This window comes from Ruditapes philippinarum, unplaced genomic scaffold (genome assembly GCF_026571515.1).
Source record: "Ruditapes philippinarum isolate M1 unplaced genomic scaffold, ASM2657151v2 ctg1537_1_1_1_1, whole genome shotgun sequence".
Taxonomy (NCBI): domain Eukaryota; kingdom Metazoa; phylum Mollusca; class Bivalvia; order Venerida; family Veneridae; genus Ruditapes; species Ruditapes philippinarum.
In genome coordinates, this window is record NW_026861544.1 from 81,933 (window position 1) to 98,419 (window position 16,487).

The 16,487-nt window shown below is 30.4% G+C and overlaps 1 protein-coding gene and 1 long non-coding RNA gene across 2 annotated transcripts in view; both read right to left on the reverse strand.

Moving 5' to 3' along the window:
• The window catches only part of LOC132716047 (structural maintenance of chromosomes protein 2-like), a 35,331-nt gene extending 25,979 nt beyond the window's left edge, over positions 1-9,352 (reverse strand). Inside the window, 5 exon segments of the mRNA XM_060699193.1 lie at positions 5,283-5,393; positions 5,879-6,040; positions 6,881-7,030; positions 9,073-9,156; positions 9,158-9,352. Coding sequence (XP_060555176.1) covers positions 5,283-5,393; positions 5,879-6,040; positions 6,881-7,030; positions 9,073-9,156; positions 9,158-9,241 — 591 coding nt within the window. The 5' untranslated portion in view covers positions 9,242-9,352.
• A 2,703-nt stretch (positions 9,353-12,055) lies between these two features.
• On the reverse strand, positions 12,056-15,947 carry LOC132716048 (uncharacterized). The gene is made up of 2 exons (XR_009623765.1): positions 14,581-15,947; positions 12,056-13,679 (listed from the first exon to the last, which is right to left on the reverse strand). It is a non-coding gene; the product is annotated as an uncharacterized LOC132716048 (long non-coding RNA).
• Positions 15,948-16,487: the final 540 nt, after the last annotated feature.

A 16,487-nucleotide genomic window follows, 5' to 3' on the forward strand; every position in this document is an offset into this window, starting at 1 on the left:
TTTATGTTTACATTTTGATTGTGGTGCAAAAAGATAACTTCACATCGTTGATAATATTTAATATAATTTTCTTTTTGTACACAAGTTTTTTGTCTGCTGACACTTATCAAGTCACTCAAAATGCTATACCAATCAGGTTTTTTTCGGTCCAGTAAAATCATGTTTGGTCCAGTAAAAATTTTCAGTTTACAGGACCTACTGTCCAGTAAAACTTAGAAGTCTTTCGCATAGACTGCAATATCATAAGCTTGCATAGATTATTGTGTGTGTTTTTTTAAAATTATTTATCACAATTGTCATAACAAGAGCCACCGCCGGGCGGGGGCAAAGCTCGACTTTTTACTTTTTCTAAACGCAAACATAGAAAGGTTTGAACATATATTAACGTTTCCTTTTTATAAATTTAGTTGGTCTGTCTTGTCAAATTAGTTTTCTTTATATATTTTGTATATATATGAATAGAAACATTAAGCATATTTCTAAAAATAGCAACAGTACGCAATTTCTTAAAATAGCAACATGACGCAATTTCTAAAAATAGAAAAAAATGACGCAATTTCTAAAAATACAAAAAAATGACATAATTTCTAAAAATAGAAAAGTGACACAATTTCTAAAAATAGCAAAAATGACGCAATTTCTAAAAATAGCAACAATGATGCAATTTCTAAAAATAGAAAAAAAGACGAAATTTCTAAAAATAGCAACAATTTCTAAAAATAGCAACAATGACGCAATTTCTAAAAATAGCAACAATGACGCAATTTCTAAAAATAGCAACAATGACGCATTTCTAAAAATAGAAAAAATGACGCAATTTCTAAAAATAGCAACAAATTCTAAAAATAGCAACAATGACGCAATTTCTAAAAATAGAAAAAATGACGCAATTTCTAAAAATAGCAACAAATTCTTAAAAATAGCAACAATGACGCAATTTCTAAAAATAGAAAAAAATGACGCAATTTCTAAAAAATAGAAAAGTGACACAATTTCTAAAAATAGCAACAATGACGCAATTTCTAAAAATAGCAACATGACGCAATTTCTAAAAATAGAAAAAAATGACGCAATTTCTAAAAATAGCAACAATGACGCAATTTCTAAAAATAGCAACAATTTCTAAAAATAGCAACAATGACGCAATTTCTAAAAATAGCAACAATGACGCAATTTCTAAAAATAGCAACAATGACGCAATTTCTAAAAATAGCAACAATGACGCAATTTCTAAAAATAGCAACAATGACGCAATTTTTAAAAACAGAAAAAATGACACAATTTCTAAAAGTAGCAACAAATTCTAAAAATAGCAACAATGACGCAATTTCTAAAAATAGAAAAAAATGACGCAATTTCTAAAAATAGAAAAAAATATGACGCAATTTCTAAAAATAAAAAATGACGCAATTTCTAAAAATAGAAAAAATGACGCAATTTCTAAAAATAGCAACAATGACGCAATTTCTAAAAATAGAAAAAAATGACGCAATTTCTAAAAATAGAAAAAAAATGACGCAATTTCTAAAAATAGCAACAATGACGCAATTTCTAAAAATAGAAAAAAAATGACGCAATTTCTAAAAATAGAAAAAAAATGAAGCTATTTCTAAAAATAGCAACAATGACGCAATTTCTAAAAATAGAAAAAAATGACGCATATTTCTAAAAATAGAAAAAAATGATGCAATTTCTAAAAATAGAAAAAATGACGCAATTTATATATATATATATATATATATATATGTTTGTGTGTGTGTATATATATATATATATATATATATACATGCATATATATATATGTATGTATATATATATATGTATATATATATATATATATATGTATATATATTTGATATATATATATATATATATATATATATATATACACACAAACCACACATTTATATATATATATATATAATACATATACTATACATACACACACACCAATAAATGCACAATCTGAGAAAATTCAGTAATATAACCTTCAAGGTCAAGGTCATTAAAGAGCCCAAGCAAATTTGGGTTTGATAAACAACAAGGTCTGGTCCTTAAGAATGTTCTGTTATAATATGAAGTTTATCCCTTCAAAAATAGCAAAGTTACAGTCAGTTACCGCCAAAACAATGAAAATTTCAATAATTTGACCTTCAAAGACAATGTCATTAATGAGTGAAGGTCAAGGTCTTTCGGTATATTTTTAACAGTTATCTTTGAAGATTATTATGTTTAAGTTTGAAGACAATCCATTCAAAAATAACAAAGTTACAGCCAATAATAGCCAAAAAAATGAAAATTTCAATAATTTGACCTTCAAAGTCAAGGTCATTGATGAGTGAATGTCAAGGTCTGACTGGTTATTTTTAAGGGATATCCTTGAAGATTATTATGTTCAAGTTTCAAGACAATCCATTCAAAAATAACAAAGTTACAGCCAATAACAGCATGAACAAGCAAAAATTGGACTTTTAACCTTGAAGGTCAAGGTCATTTATGGATGAAGGTCAAGGTTAGTGTGGTCTACTGAAAGGTCTTGTCCCAAGGGTTGTTGTGGCCAAGTATGAAGACAATACACCAAGAAATAAAAAAGTTATGATCCAGGTACAAGTTTTCGGACGGCAACGGCAACGCCGACCTGACTATAACAATACCTCTACTTTTTTTTTCAAAAAAAAAAAAAGTCGAGCTAAAAATGGTATAAATGCTCACATGCTGAATAGAGCATTGTTAATAAACAAGTTCAACATGTATAATATATAGAATGACAACTTAATGTTAAAGTTGAAAATTTCTATACCTAACTATTAACTAAGGCCATCCTTAAAAAATTGTTTGTTTGTAGTGCTCCGACCCTATGTTCAAGAGGTTGGTAGGTAGGTAGGGGATTTTTTTTTTTTTTTTTTTGAAATTGTTACAAAATTGGAGCATACTGAGTATAGCAATACACAGTATATAGCCTCCCATGATATACTGTGCATTGTATTTAGACAAATTAAAATATGTAGGCAAATGTATTTCTGTTGATATTTTCTTTGTTTAATATTTCAAATGATAACAGACATACAATGTAACACTTTTGTTGTTGTTTATTTTGCATCTGTTTCATCTCTAAACAAAATAATTGAACTTGTTCCTTATTTACTGACATTAACAATGTCTGGAAAAAGGTGACAATACCTTTAATAAAACAAGTGGTATGAGAAAAATATATACAATATGATTACTTGACAGATCTAGCCCTTTGAGAAAATAGAACAGAATTAGTCTCAATACCAGTATTTCAGTGTTATTTGAAAATGCAATTTACACTGCAAGTATAGGTGTTTTGTTTGTAAAATCAATGATTACCACCTTTTTTGATGACCACCTAAGATTTCATTTACTGGTCCTGACTTGTCAGATACTAAATGCACAAAGAAGGGAGGGGTGTAGCAAATCCATTTTTCTCATTACTATTGAATAAAAGGAATTTATCCTGCAAATAATATTAATCTGGTTAGAATATAATTATTTTGAAATTAAATGACTAACAGCAGAATTTTTTTAGCTCTTTTTTTGTTATTGTTTGTTTTTGTTTGTTTGTTTTTTTCTTTTTTGTTTGTTTGTTTTTTTGTTAAATTTTAGGGGTACACTTGAAAATTTAGATTACCTTGCCACTTAACCAACAAACCATGTTAATTAACTCCATTCACTAGCCAGCATAATAATAGATCATTATGTATGTTACACCTGTCACACAGTCGTGTGTACTTACCATATATGGCAGTGTAGTATGTAGAAAAATCTACGTCACCTGCTGTATACATGTATAGTGTGTAATCAACAGGTCCTGGAGCCTGGAGTTTGTTTTGAAAGTTTGATTAAAGAGAGCAACAATTAATAAACCCATTTGGGTGTTTAAAAGGGAATATAGTACGGACAATTACAAAGGAGAAAAAAGGAACAAAAACAAAAGAAAGAATAAACAGTGCATGATTGCATCAAAGATTAAAAAATATGGCTATAAAATTACAATTTAGGAAAAGGTAAAATTAATGAATAATTATCATTCTTATAAAGAAATCACAGGTATAACTTATTTAAAAGTATCGGAAAAGACCCATTAATTTCCAGCGATTTCCCGCGAAAATTTTATCAATTAACTTGTTTTTTCAACAAGTTTTAGTGTAACCTCATTTTCTGACAGTCATGAATGGCAAAATGATTTAAATTAATTTATGTCAACAATAAAGTTTTTCTGGTATTATTTTGTGTAAAAATGTATGTATACAGTGGTGGCCTATGGTTACGGAGGGTAATCTTTTTTTAACATTCATTGATGTATGTATTTTATCTTTGAAGCAAGGTTGCAATCTTTTTTTTTTTTTCATTTTTATACCATAAAAAATCAAATTGTATTCAAGTTAGATATGTTAACTCATGTAAAATCATGTAATAAAAAAAATTCATGAGGGTACCATTTCTGTCCATTTTCACATAACAAAGTGGCAATATTTTTTCAACTTTTATATAAAAAATAAATCGAATTTTAGTCTGGTTTAATATGTCCAGACAAAAACTTTATATTTGTAAAAATATCGTGAAGAGGGCATCATTTCCATAAACTGTACCGTGTACGTATATATATGCAGCATTTAGTGGAATGAATAGGAAAATCGAGTACAGCTTCACACAGTGTGTAAGAGATTCATCCGATCGGCAATTATTTTAGCTAATATCTTCGAAAGGGAATTGACTTTTATAAGATTTAATGTTAAATAATTAACAAAAGAACAATTCATCCACATGTTTGGCTTGGAAACTGAGAATTTTTATGCCCTTTGCGAAATTTTAAGGTTTCTGGCGAATGTGAAATCGCCGATGTTCGGGGTCGAAGTTTGGCAAAATATCGATGAAAAGCCTGCGTTTATTTTGGTTTTGGAATAAAATTCTTTTACTTTTCTACTTCTCAGTTCAAAATTTGTCTGAAAAGTTATTGGAGAAAGATCTTTTTAACAGAATGGGTATATAATGATCTCAAAAAAAAAAAAAAAAAAAAAAAATATCCTCGAAGGTGTAAAAAATTTTTAGAGTCGGGGCCATTTTCATGGGTCGGTCGGAGCACTACAAACAAACAATTTTTTATGGATGGCCTAATTGATGCAAAGTCATGTTTACTTAGAGTTTAAGGAATAAAAAAAAAAGAATGGTTAAAATTTTACCTTAAAAAATACCAATACATTAATGATGAAAGAACAATTGAGGTAATAATTTATTTCTTTAATAATAATAAATCTTACAGTATCAATTTCTTTCAGCTTCATATCTTTCTTCTCTATTGTCCTCTGAGCAGCCTCCTTTTTACTTTCGTATAATCTTGTACCTGCAGCCTCCTCTATCATTGATAATATCTAGGAAAAGAAATACAAGTGCACATACAGATTTTCAGGATGTCTGGAAGACTCAGAAACTCAAGGCTCTCTGGACCATTACACAAAATTTCAATAGTCAACCTTAGATAAAAATCATTTTCTCAACTTTCAGAGCTGTGCAATGCTTGAATTAAACACTTATTTATAGAACATAAGTCATTCAATTATAGACCCTCTTGCACCGCAATTTGCTAATCATATTTTCAGAACATTTCTTTGGATAAACCTGCCATAGATAATGATGTAATAAGTTGATATTCATTAATTAGGGTATATATTGGTTGATAAGAACTGATGACAGCAACACGAAGATTTCATTAAGTTCCTACTGCATCCATTCATGTAAGGGATAAAAAAGAATTATTTTTATAGGGGAAAAAGATTGACTTTGTCATCAAAGTTCTAAACAAATTTAAATTACAATTTAAAGTTAGGGTTTGAAATTGAAAACTAGTTTATCTTACCTCTGGTGGCTTCATGTTGAGTACTTTGGTAATTCTACCCTGCATGATAAGGAAGTGAGGATTGTTAACATTAAGTTGGACAGATCTGAACAGATCTTGAACTCTTGTATTGTTGGCATTACTTCCATTGATGAGGTACTTGTTTCTTCCCCCAACAACCACCTGTAAATAATTCATGACTTTAACTTAATTCATGTAATTTCCTAGGAGTCTGACGATGTATATTTTCTTTGAACATGAAGGTTATCTGCTTATTATGTCAATTAACTTCTTTGGTAAATGTATTCAAAGAATCAATCAGTTAATGCAACAACAGAAAAATACATTTTGACCAGATTTAAGTAAAACATGTCTTCAAGTAAACATATCACAAATCTTGTTGTAACTTTACTTAAAGAAAAGAACATGCATTTATGAAGTTAAATTTTCTGTACTCAATGTGACAATCTGTATATTACTTTTGCATACTGCATGCAGACAGAGTATGAACTTCAGGACAATTTATGTTACTTCTTATGGAGTGTTTTGAAGCTTCAGTCTGGTTGCCTAATGGTGATGCTTAAATCCTGTGTCACAGGGTGAGAAAAATGTGTAGCCTGACCGGGACTTGAATCCGGGACTGTCGGAATACTGTACCCCAACCCTACAGACTGAGCTATCCGGCCGCTTACACATCTTCTCCCCTATATAGTAAACAGTTCTGAACCGTGACATACTCCCCTGCTATATTGAAATTCGTCCTAAAATTTCACAGAGTTACAGAGCAATTTGAATTATACCCTAAGCTGTATTCAGTCACGGTCCCACATTGGGCGCCAAATGTAACAGGGTGAGAAAAATGTGCAGCCTGACCTTGACTCGAACCCGGGATCGTCGGAATACCGTACCACGACCCTACCAACTCAGCTATCTGGCCGCTTACACATCTTCTCCCCTATATAGTGAACAGTTCTGAACTGTGACATCTTTATACAATCTCAAACATTGAAGTTTCTTCTATACCTGTCTTGTAATGGTGATTTCATCATACTGCTCATAACCCAATGGACTTTGTTTTTTGTCGAGATTGTCGAATGTAATGCTCACAGTAGCTTTTGTGATTCCAGCCTGCCCATTCTTGTACACAAGCTCTTGTAGGTTTGTAGCACGAACCTGTAATAATAAAATGATGAAATATCAATGGTTACCATTAATCCTTAAAATTTAGGAACTTTTAACAGACAGTAAATGTAACTTTAACAAGAACACACTATTGACAAATTTATTTGGTAATGTAACGATTCGCCACATAACGATTCGACACAGAGTAATAACGATTCGCAACAGTTAAATAACGATTCGCCACGTGTTCAAATACAAATTTTTTTCACATCTGTTTTCAAACTGTTGATGGAAAACTTTTTTCCATTTTATATTTCATTTGTTAATTACATAAATTAATTACACTAAATAGTAAATACACATTTTATTGAATAAAAACACACGAAAACCAAATATTTTATTAACAAAATTACATAACACATTTTATAACTTCGTTATTTATATAAACTGGAAAAATATACGTGTACGTATATTTAGTTTGTCTTGTAATTTGTCTTTGAATTTCTGAATATATTTAAATGCCATTATGTTTGTAATGTTTTGTACACGGACAATCTTTAAATATGACATTTTTTAAATGGATAAGTCATGCCTTCTTTTCTAGTAGATGTTTCCATTGCCTACTTAAGTTATAGCCATACCTACAATTAGAAGAACTTCTTACGAATACAAACAGAACGTGTAAAGCGCATTACAACATAAATATTACTATTGCGAACTTTTGGAAGGAATTTGAATTTGACCATCTTTTGAATTTCATGAAAAAAAATCTTGAAAGATTTTTCCAGCATTCTAAAGGATTTGAAAGTTAACTAATCCCGTTTGCGTCTACAGCTTTCTTTTTCTAGACATTGAATCAATTTGAAGGTATTAAATTGTAATAGCTAGTTATAAAAATAGATAAAAAAAATGTCTACAAATTTATGTGGGTATTTTATCTTTATTTATTTATATTATTGTTTTAATGTCATTTAATAATGTACTGGAAATAAAATTTCAAATGTCATAGATGCATATGGTCTACGAAATAAATGTGGTCTCAAAGACTACTAAACAATGGATAATTAGCCAAAACATTTTTGGCAGCCTTTCTGTTTTATGTGACATAAATCAATTCTATTTTATGTATGTTTTTAAGCTATTTAAACCCTCTTAATCGGCATATATCGGCTCGCTCAAATTAATTTGTAAACAAACATAAGCTTAATTGCCGCACTGTTTTGAAATCTGAATACATTGTCAGATAATTAAAGGATTATTTTGGCGTCAATTAAATATTTCTACAACAATCCTAAGGTGAGTGGCTTGTTTAAATTAAAGGTGTGACAAATGTTTTACATATGCGTTCTTTAATCAATTATCGTAAATCAATTTTCGTATGAACACATGTTTTTGCAATACTTTGTTTAAATATTTGACATATATTATAATATATGAACTATATATTTATATATAAATATTAATTGACATATAATTATGTTTATAAGTAATTCAATAATTATTTCAACATATAATTCCTTTCTTGTTAATGTACTCCTGTAATAATGTTACTTTGATAAATTGAAAATCCGCGATGGGGGCCTTAACTTCATATTACTTGTATTAAGAAACATTATTAAATTATTGTCATTGTCAAAATATTAAAACAAAAGGAAAAGTTTGTTGATTACTAAAAATCATCGTTATAATCATACTGTGGCGAATCGTTATTTAACTGTTGCGAATCGTTATTACTCTGTGGCGAATCGTTAGTGTGGCGAATCGTTTCTTATTCATTTATTTTTATCTACAATAATTAACCGGTACTGGAAACATAACATTTATTTGATTATTTTTATGGCAAAAGTACAAAAGCGAAAGTTGATGACAAACCATTGTAATTGTAAACAATCAGTAGGAGGCGCATTTTGAAAAATATCACAAGATTTGTGTAAATAGATCCATACTAGTTACTACAATGGGTTGGTAAGTTGAAGGGAGAAGCTTACGCCAATTTTAATCAAAGCTATCATGAAATACCTGCAATGACAATTAAATATGCACTCTCAAATGCAATAATTATCGAAAGATTTAACTTAACACGTAAGACATACATGTGATAAGTTAGTGATTCCAAGCAGAAAGCAAATCGAATCCAAAATATTTGATTTTCCGCTCCCATTCAAGCCGGTTATAGCAATTAAAAAGTTGATCAAACCCATAAATTTCTGTTCTCTGGGCATACGACTTAAAGCCGTCGATTACCATAGACTTTATATACATTGCTGGTTATAAATGAGTCTAGATCATTCTAAAAAAACACCAAAATTATCTATTTTTGTTTAAAATTGAATTTTGCGCTTAAATTTGTTATTTGTCAATGCGCATGTCCGTGTCAAGGCCACTAATTAACCCAACGGAAAATACATAAGAAAAATAAAAATAAATACATAAAAGTTATTATAATATACGAAAAGATTGTTTGTCTGTTATGATTTCCACTGACATACAATGTTGAAGGAGGGATTGTAAATTTAAAATATAAAAGACGGACCTGTATAACTTTACAGATGTCAACACACGCTTACAAATATATAACTTGTGACAGGCAGTGGTTCTCAGACTACAGTAGCAAATGAAAGAAAACCAAGACAAAAATAATGGATATAAAACAGAGTACAGTAACATAACATATGTTTTAATCTGGACCATTATACTACTGATTGTTATAATGAAGTAAAACTATTTGCTGTTACATTTGATTTTTATTATATTTTGACATCCAGATAATTAATATATGTAAGAAAGCATCTAGACAATTTAATACATTGAAAAGAATAGGAAAAATATCTGTGTAAATTAGATAAATTAAATATATATATATTTTGTACTATTTAAATTCATGTATTGTTCCATTACTTTCGGGAGGAAGTTTACATCAAAAAGATGGAAAATAAATCAAGAAAGAACTTTGCTGGTTACAGATTATGAATATCCTTTATTCAAAATTAAAATTCCAACACTTGAGGGAAAGCACAAAAATAGCTACTTAGTACGTACAAGGGCAAATATACCTAAAAGATATTGTTACCTATAAAATATAATACTTTTGTCTTCAGATTCTCAATATGCTAGCAAACATCCCCAGGAAAGACTACACGCATTTATATAAATTCGTTTATGTTTTATTAGTAACAATCACCAATTTCTATTAGGTATGTATTTCAAGCTTATACTGCAACGTTAATAAACTGTTCCATATGTCTGGAATTTACAACTGTATATTTCTTTGACCTTATGACTGCACAATAACAACAGGAGGCGCGCAAATTGTAAACTTTCACATGGGAAGGGAGATGGCTTGGTTTGATTAATTGTCATGAATCACGCAAAACCCTTTCACTTATTGAAATGCGCGCGATTGAAAACTTCTATACATTATCATTTTCTTTGGAATTGGAATAACATTTGTAGTTAAATACTGCAATACTTATATTGGTTTTTGTTGTCTAACTTTGTGCCATCTATTATAACATTTGCTACATTTGTTTTCTATATGAAAGCGTATTTGAAGTTTTGGGTTATTCTTTTGATAATATCATAATCTATTTTTAGACAATAAAGACGTCTGGCTCTGCCAGACATTATCAATCAAAGTTTTGTGTTTGTATTAACTCTACTGTTATGACACAAATTAACAAGGAGGAATATGTACCGTGGTAATAGTAAAACATAAAATAATCTTTCAATGCACTTAATGCATTTTATTGCAGAATCATCATTTTATCGTTTAACGTTATTCATACTAGAACAGCAATTGTTTCATTAAGGTCTGTCAATTGATCTGACACAGTGTAGTTGTCGAACGCTTTTGCGGGTTCCCTACAAGCAATGTAGCGGTATGAGCTTTGTCTGAACACGTTATATCATGCAACACAGATTCGACACAGCAATAATATGTCGATGCAAATGCGTCAATGGCAAAATAGGGCGATAAATGTACACTTGACACATGATTTCACTTCGGCTAGGTTTGCATTGTTTATGTTAGGAAATGTTTTACCTCCTTCAGATTAATGAAAACAGTTTCTGTCTGATTAAGCATTTTCGCGAGAAAAAAAAGAGTTTTTTTGTTCAGCTTAAGTTTTAATGAAACGTCGACTTGGAAGTAGAAAATAAAGTGGGTTCCTTATAAATCACCTGATTAAATGGAAAGTTAAACAGGTAGAAGGTTTTCAGACGTCATTTCGACCTGTTGTCCATAAGTAATTTAGAAGTTGTAGCTCGGCCTATAATAAAATGCTACAACAAATGTTGGAACTTAGTGACTTTCGCTTTCAGATTGTTTTTCATTTATTTGAAATGAGCCGTGTCACGACAAAACCAATATCGTGGGTTTGCGACCAGCATGAATTCAGACCAGCCTGCGCATCCGCGCAGTCTGATCAGGATCCATGCTGTTCGCTATCAGTTTCTCTACTTGTAATAGAGTTGGTAAGCGAACAGCATGGATCCTGATCAGACTGCGCGGACGCGCAGGCTGGTCTGGATCCATTCTGGTCGCAAACCCACTATGTTGGTTTTGTCGTGACACGGCTCAAATTGTCTTTCCGACAGACAGGGTCATTTCTAACGCAAGCGTCACGGTTATGTAACTTTCGTAGAATCCTTATAAATAACCTTACATGCTATGCTTTTTGTTTTCATTTAGTGCTTTTGAATTCCTGAAATAAGTAAGTAAAAGACCCCAGTGACATGATCATTTTTAATTATTGGGACATGATCTATATCACTTTTTTGAAGGTCCACTAGGCATAGCTTTATACCAGTATAATTAAAGATCGGCGAATTTCTGACCTGAAAAAGATCATTAAACTCTTTCATATATTTAAACAACAAAAACAACAACAAAAACTGGCACCTAGAGTATAAGTTTTTCAATTTAATTATTTTAGAAGAGGGCAACCAGATAATGCTTAATAACACTACTAGTATTTGAGCCAATGATGGCCGTACGGTGTCATTTTCGACCTCAGGGAAATGATTAATAATTTATCTGAAGACAACCAGAAAATCCAAATTTTCGTTTAAAACATAAAAACTTATTTATTTTCTTAAGAATACATGTAAGAGAAAAATATCTTATGGAATAGTAGAGATATGCTTTATATAACTTTTATTGAGGGCCGCGAGACTTTCATACTGCCAAATATCTAAGCTATTGTCACTGAAGTTTCTGATAGGAAGTTTTAAAGATAACATTGATAATTTGATATCATACATTTTAGATATCTATCATCAACCTCGAGCAACATATGAGCCGTGTCACGACAAAACCAACATAATGGGTTTGCGACCAGCATGGATCCAGACCAGCCTGCGCATCCGCGCAGTCTGATCAGGATCCATGCTGTTCGCTATCAGTTTCTCGACTTGTAAAAGGGTTGGTAAGCGAACAGCATGGATCCTGATCAGACTGCGCGGACGCGCAGGCTGGTCTGGATCCATGCTGGTCGCAAACCCATTATGTTGGTTTTGTCGTGACACGGCTCATATATGTTTCGGATCTCATTATCTTTGATTGTGAAGATATTGTAAGTTAAAGTCAGTATATTTCTCAACAGCGGTTGTGAAATCCAGAATTTAGCCTCAAATATGACTGGTTTGCTATAAAATATATAGTCAGAATTAAAGTGGACTGACACCTATTTCTTAAGAATTGGTAATATTTAGTTCACACAATATTTTATTTCTATTTATACAACATAAATATATATACAGTAAGCATATACAATCACACTGATATATTTCGTGGATTGGAAAACAAGTCAAATGTGACTTATGAAAATTCATTTCCACACATAAGGTACTTGCAATAAAAAATGCACATATTTGGAAAGAATAATACAGAAAAAAGGAAACTAGATAAATAATTAAAATGAATAAATTTGTTAGAACATTAATTATTATCTAGAGTAGTAGAATAAGAAAACTTCAGTTTCAAGATTATTTCATAATATTGGGAGATTACTCCAAACAGTTTCTATTACAAAGTATAATATTGTTTTTAACTAGTATTCAATTCAAGTTTTTTTGTAGATGATTTTGTTTAGAATGTTTCGAAGAAAAAAAAAATAAAAAAATATCTAAATAAAGTTTTGAATTAAGATAAAGAATAGGGAATATATGTCTGCACACAATATTATCGGGAAATGATGGACAGAAAAAAGTTGATATTAGTTAGTTAGTTGGTTATATTTAAAATAACATTAAGAAATTACAAAGTACCGGTTAAACTAGGTTACCATGACCAAGCATCTTTTTTTTAAAGATATTGAAACATTGAAGTTTATATTCAAGGTTTCGAATAAAACAATCTATCGATTTTTTTACAAATATCTCATTTAGTTTTATTTGACGAATTATTTTACATTGTTCAGCAAAACAAAATATTTGAACAGTGCGAAGTACTTTGATTTCCAATCTTCATCTAATATGATGAATTTAAAAACGATTATACACACATTAAAGTCAAGTACAATTTCTTTCTGGTTAGATAACAAACCGAAATCTTCCACTGAAAATGTAGCATTGTTCGTCCATGAAAGTGTCACATTAAACAGTATTTACAAACGTATTGTTTATTATGTCAGTTGCTGGACAGATATGACATTTGAAGATAGTCTGTCATCATCTATCATAATATCACTAGCGGAAGTAGCTGAAAATACACAAAAGTATAATTTTAGAAACAAGTTAACATTAACATTTCATTCCTTTTTTTGGGTTGTGTTTTTTTTACGCCGCACCAACAGAGTATAGGACATATGACGACTTTCTAGCTTTTCTGGTGGAAGAAGACCTAAGTTGCCCCTCTGTTTTTTATTTACATTTCCCATAGAATTTAGAAACTATCGCTGCCATAGGTTCAAATTGTATAGCATCAGCAAGAAGGCAGAAGATACAATTAAAGGAACATATACCATGTAAACGTCAATTCATAATTCTTTTATAATAATGACAACAATAATTATGACAATTTACTGCTTCTGCTACCGCTGCTGATGATACTGATAAAGTGAAGACAACTAGATGGTTGCAAACTTTATAGCATACGAGAACAATGACATCTACATATATACTGGTAATTGTTCGTGAAACTCTAATTACTTTCATAGCTACACTTTCGATCATACCGTTTCTTTGATTCACGCAAATAAACGTGTTAAAAACTTTGATGATTGATATAAAGAGACTTATTTTTCAAGTTCTGTCGTTTTTTTATCTTTACAATGCTATAAATGTCAAATGCAGCGATGTATAACAAAACTGCATGTAGCTAAATTTGAGTGATGAAAGGTTGTGCAGTAAGATTTGATAATTAGTATGCACGCCACACAAACAGGCAAACGCATATATAAATCTGATATACTAAACACACACAAAAGGTGTCATATCTATACTATTACCATAATCTAAGCTATATTTAGGATTTCGCTCATTTAACCATAATTTAGGTTAAACGAATAATGTTGTTTACCCTTACCATAATTTAAGCTACATAAATAATGCCACATTTTAAGTTACATTAAAGGCTGAATCAATGATATCTTTACTCTTACCAGTGTTACCATCTCCTATTAAATGACTTCCTCCGTTCACCAGGTATTGTATTTCTTCCATTTGTGATGCTAGATCTAGTTTGTGGGTCCGTGTATGAATAATACCTATTTCCAACAAAAAATCCCCCAGGATAAGGCTCATGAGCTCTACCACCTCTTGGGTAACTCGTACGGGGTCTTACTTCTTTCGGATAAATTATACCATTACGTACTCCCTTATGACCAACCTCACCAGTTATGGACATTCTAGGATAGCCATCAAGCACACCGGGTCTCCTAATGCTTTCTCCTCGAATTCTTAATTCTCCTCTTGGAATGCCCTTGATTGGTCTTACTCCCCTCCGATGTCTTTCAGAATTGACATCCCAGAACAGCAACACTTCTATAATAACTATAATTATAATAACTTTCATGTCTTTTATTGGTGCTTCAACTGAAAATTAATAAAATAACAGTTGTTACACAAGCAAGCGTTTCATATGAGATTCATGGTTGTGAAAAATAATTAACACTGTCTAAAAAGTTTCTATTTCCATTATTTATTAATGACATAAATCAATTAATGCACTAAGAAATTTAATTAAAGATATATTGATAAAACAAATAAACAAAAGAAGTGCCTACTCACTTTTGTTGTTATGCAGATGATAAACAAATTTGTTATTCTCTTTCAGCCAAAATTTGTCACGTTTGCGAGTTTAACGTTTACTAATCTCATAAAGTGTAAATAAAGTTTCAACAACAATTAATTAGCACGTGGGAATGATTAACAGTAGTATACAGACATACAAACGTGAACGGAGAAACTATAACAAAAACAAATATTAAAGGATATCTCTATCCGTAACAGACTTGCAATCCTAAATTACCATCCAAAATAAACGGTTTGTTGCAAACATATTATATTTGTACTAGTAATTAGTGCAATTCCATTTGCTATATGAATTGCATCGTCATCGGTGAGTAAAATGTAAACAAACCAAACACTAAGGAATTTGACCTATTGCCCGCATCAAATTGTAGAAATCAATAATTGTTTCATACATGCTACATATGTATAACAACATTTGTTTGTGGTTGTTTTTTTAGCCGGGCATTTATTTATCAGCTATTAATGTGCGTACATTACACGACGAAGAACATACATCTGAACTTAGAGAAAGGACACATTATTAGTCTTAGTAGACAAGATCATTTATTTCACACCATGTAATATATAATCAATATACATTTATTCTTTAATATAGATATAATATGCTGTATAGTAAGAATACTAATTAAATTGTAACACACCACTTCTGTGTGACTATACAAATAAGAACAACTTTTAACAAGTTAACATGATTTTAGATCTTAACAATAGCAAACATTTTTAGTTGCTATTAACTTTCCTTGAAATTATTTTTTTAAAGAAGTAAGATTTTGTCACTAGAACTAATTAGCTCATTCCGATAAATTGTACAAGTATAACATTTTAACTATATATCTCCTTGTCAATCAATCATTCCTTTACAAATTTCGTTAAGTAACGTATTTTTAAAGCTATTATGGATAAATTATTTTTACTTTTTAACCACATAATGTACCTGATTTTAGAGACAAGTAGTTTCTCTAGTGTACTTTTCTTTTGTCTCTTATAATTCTTAACTAGAATGGCTGTATACATGTTTTATGACATTGTTTGTATATACTGTGTGTACATAGATGAGACTTAAATAAATAGATAAATAAATAAATAATAAATTTTAAATAGTTTTGCTGATTCTTTTACTTGTTTTGTTGTACCAGTATTTGAATGAATAAATGTTGAATTCTGCTGAGTATGTTACGATATGATTTAAAGGTTCACGACAAATAAATTGTTTGTTTTTATAAGATAATGTCTTTGAAAAAAAAAACACACAAAA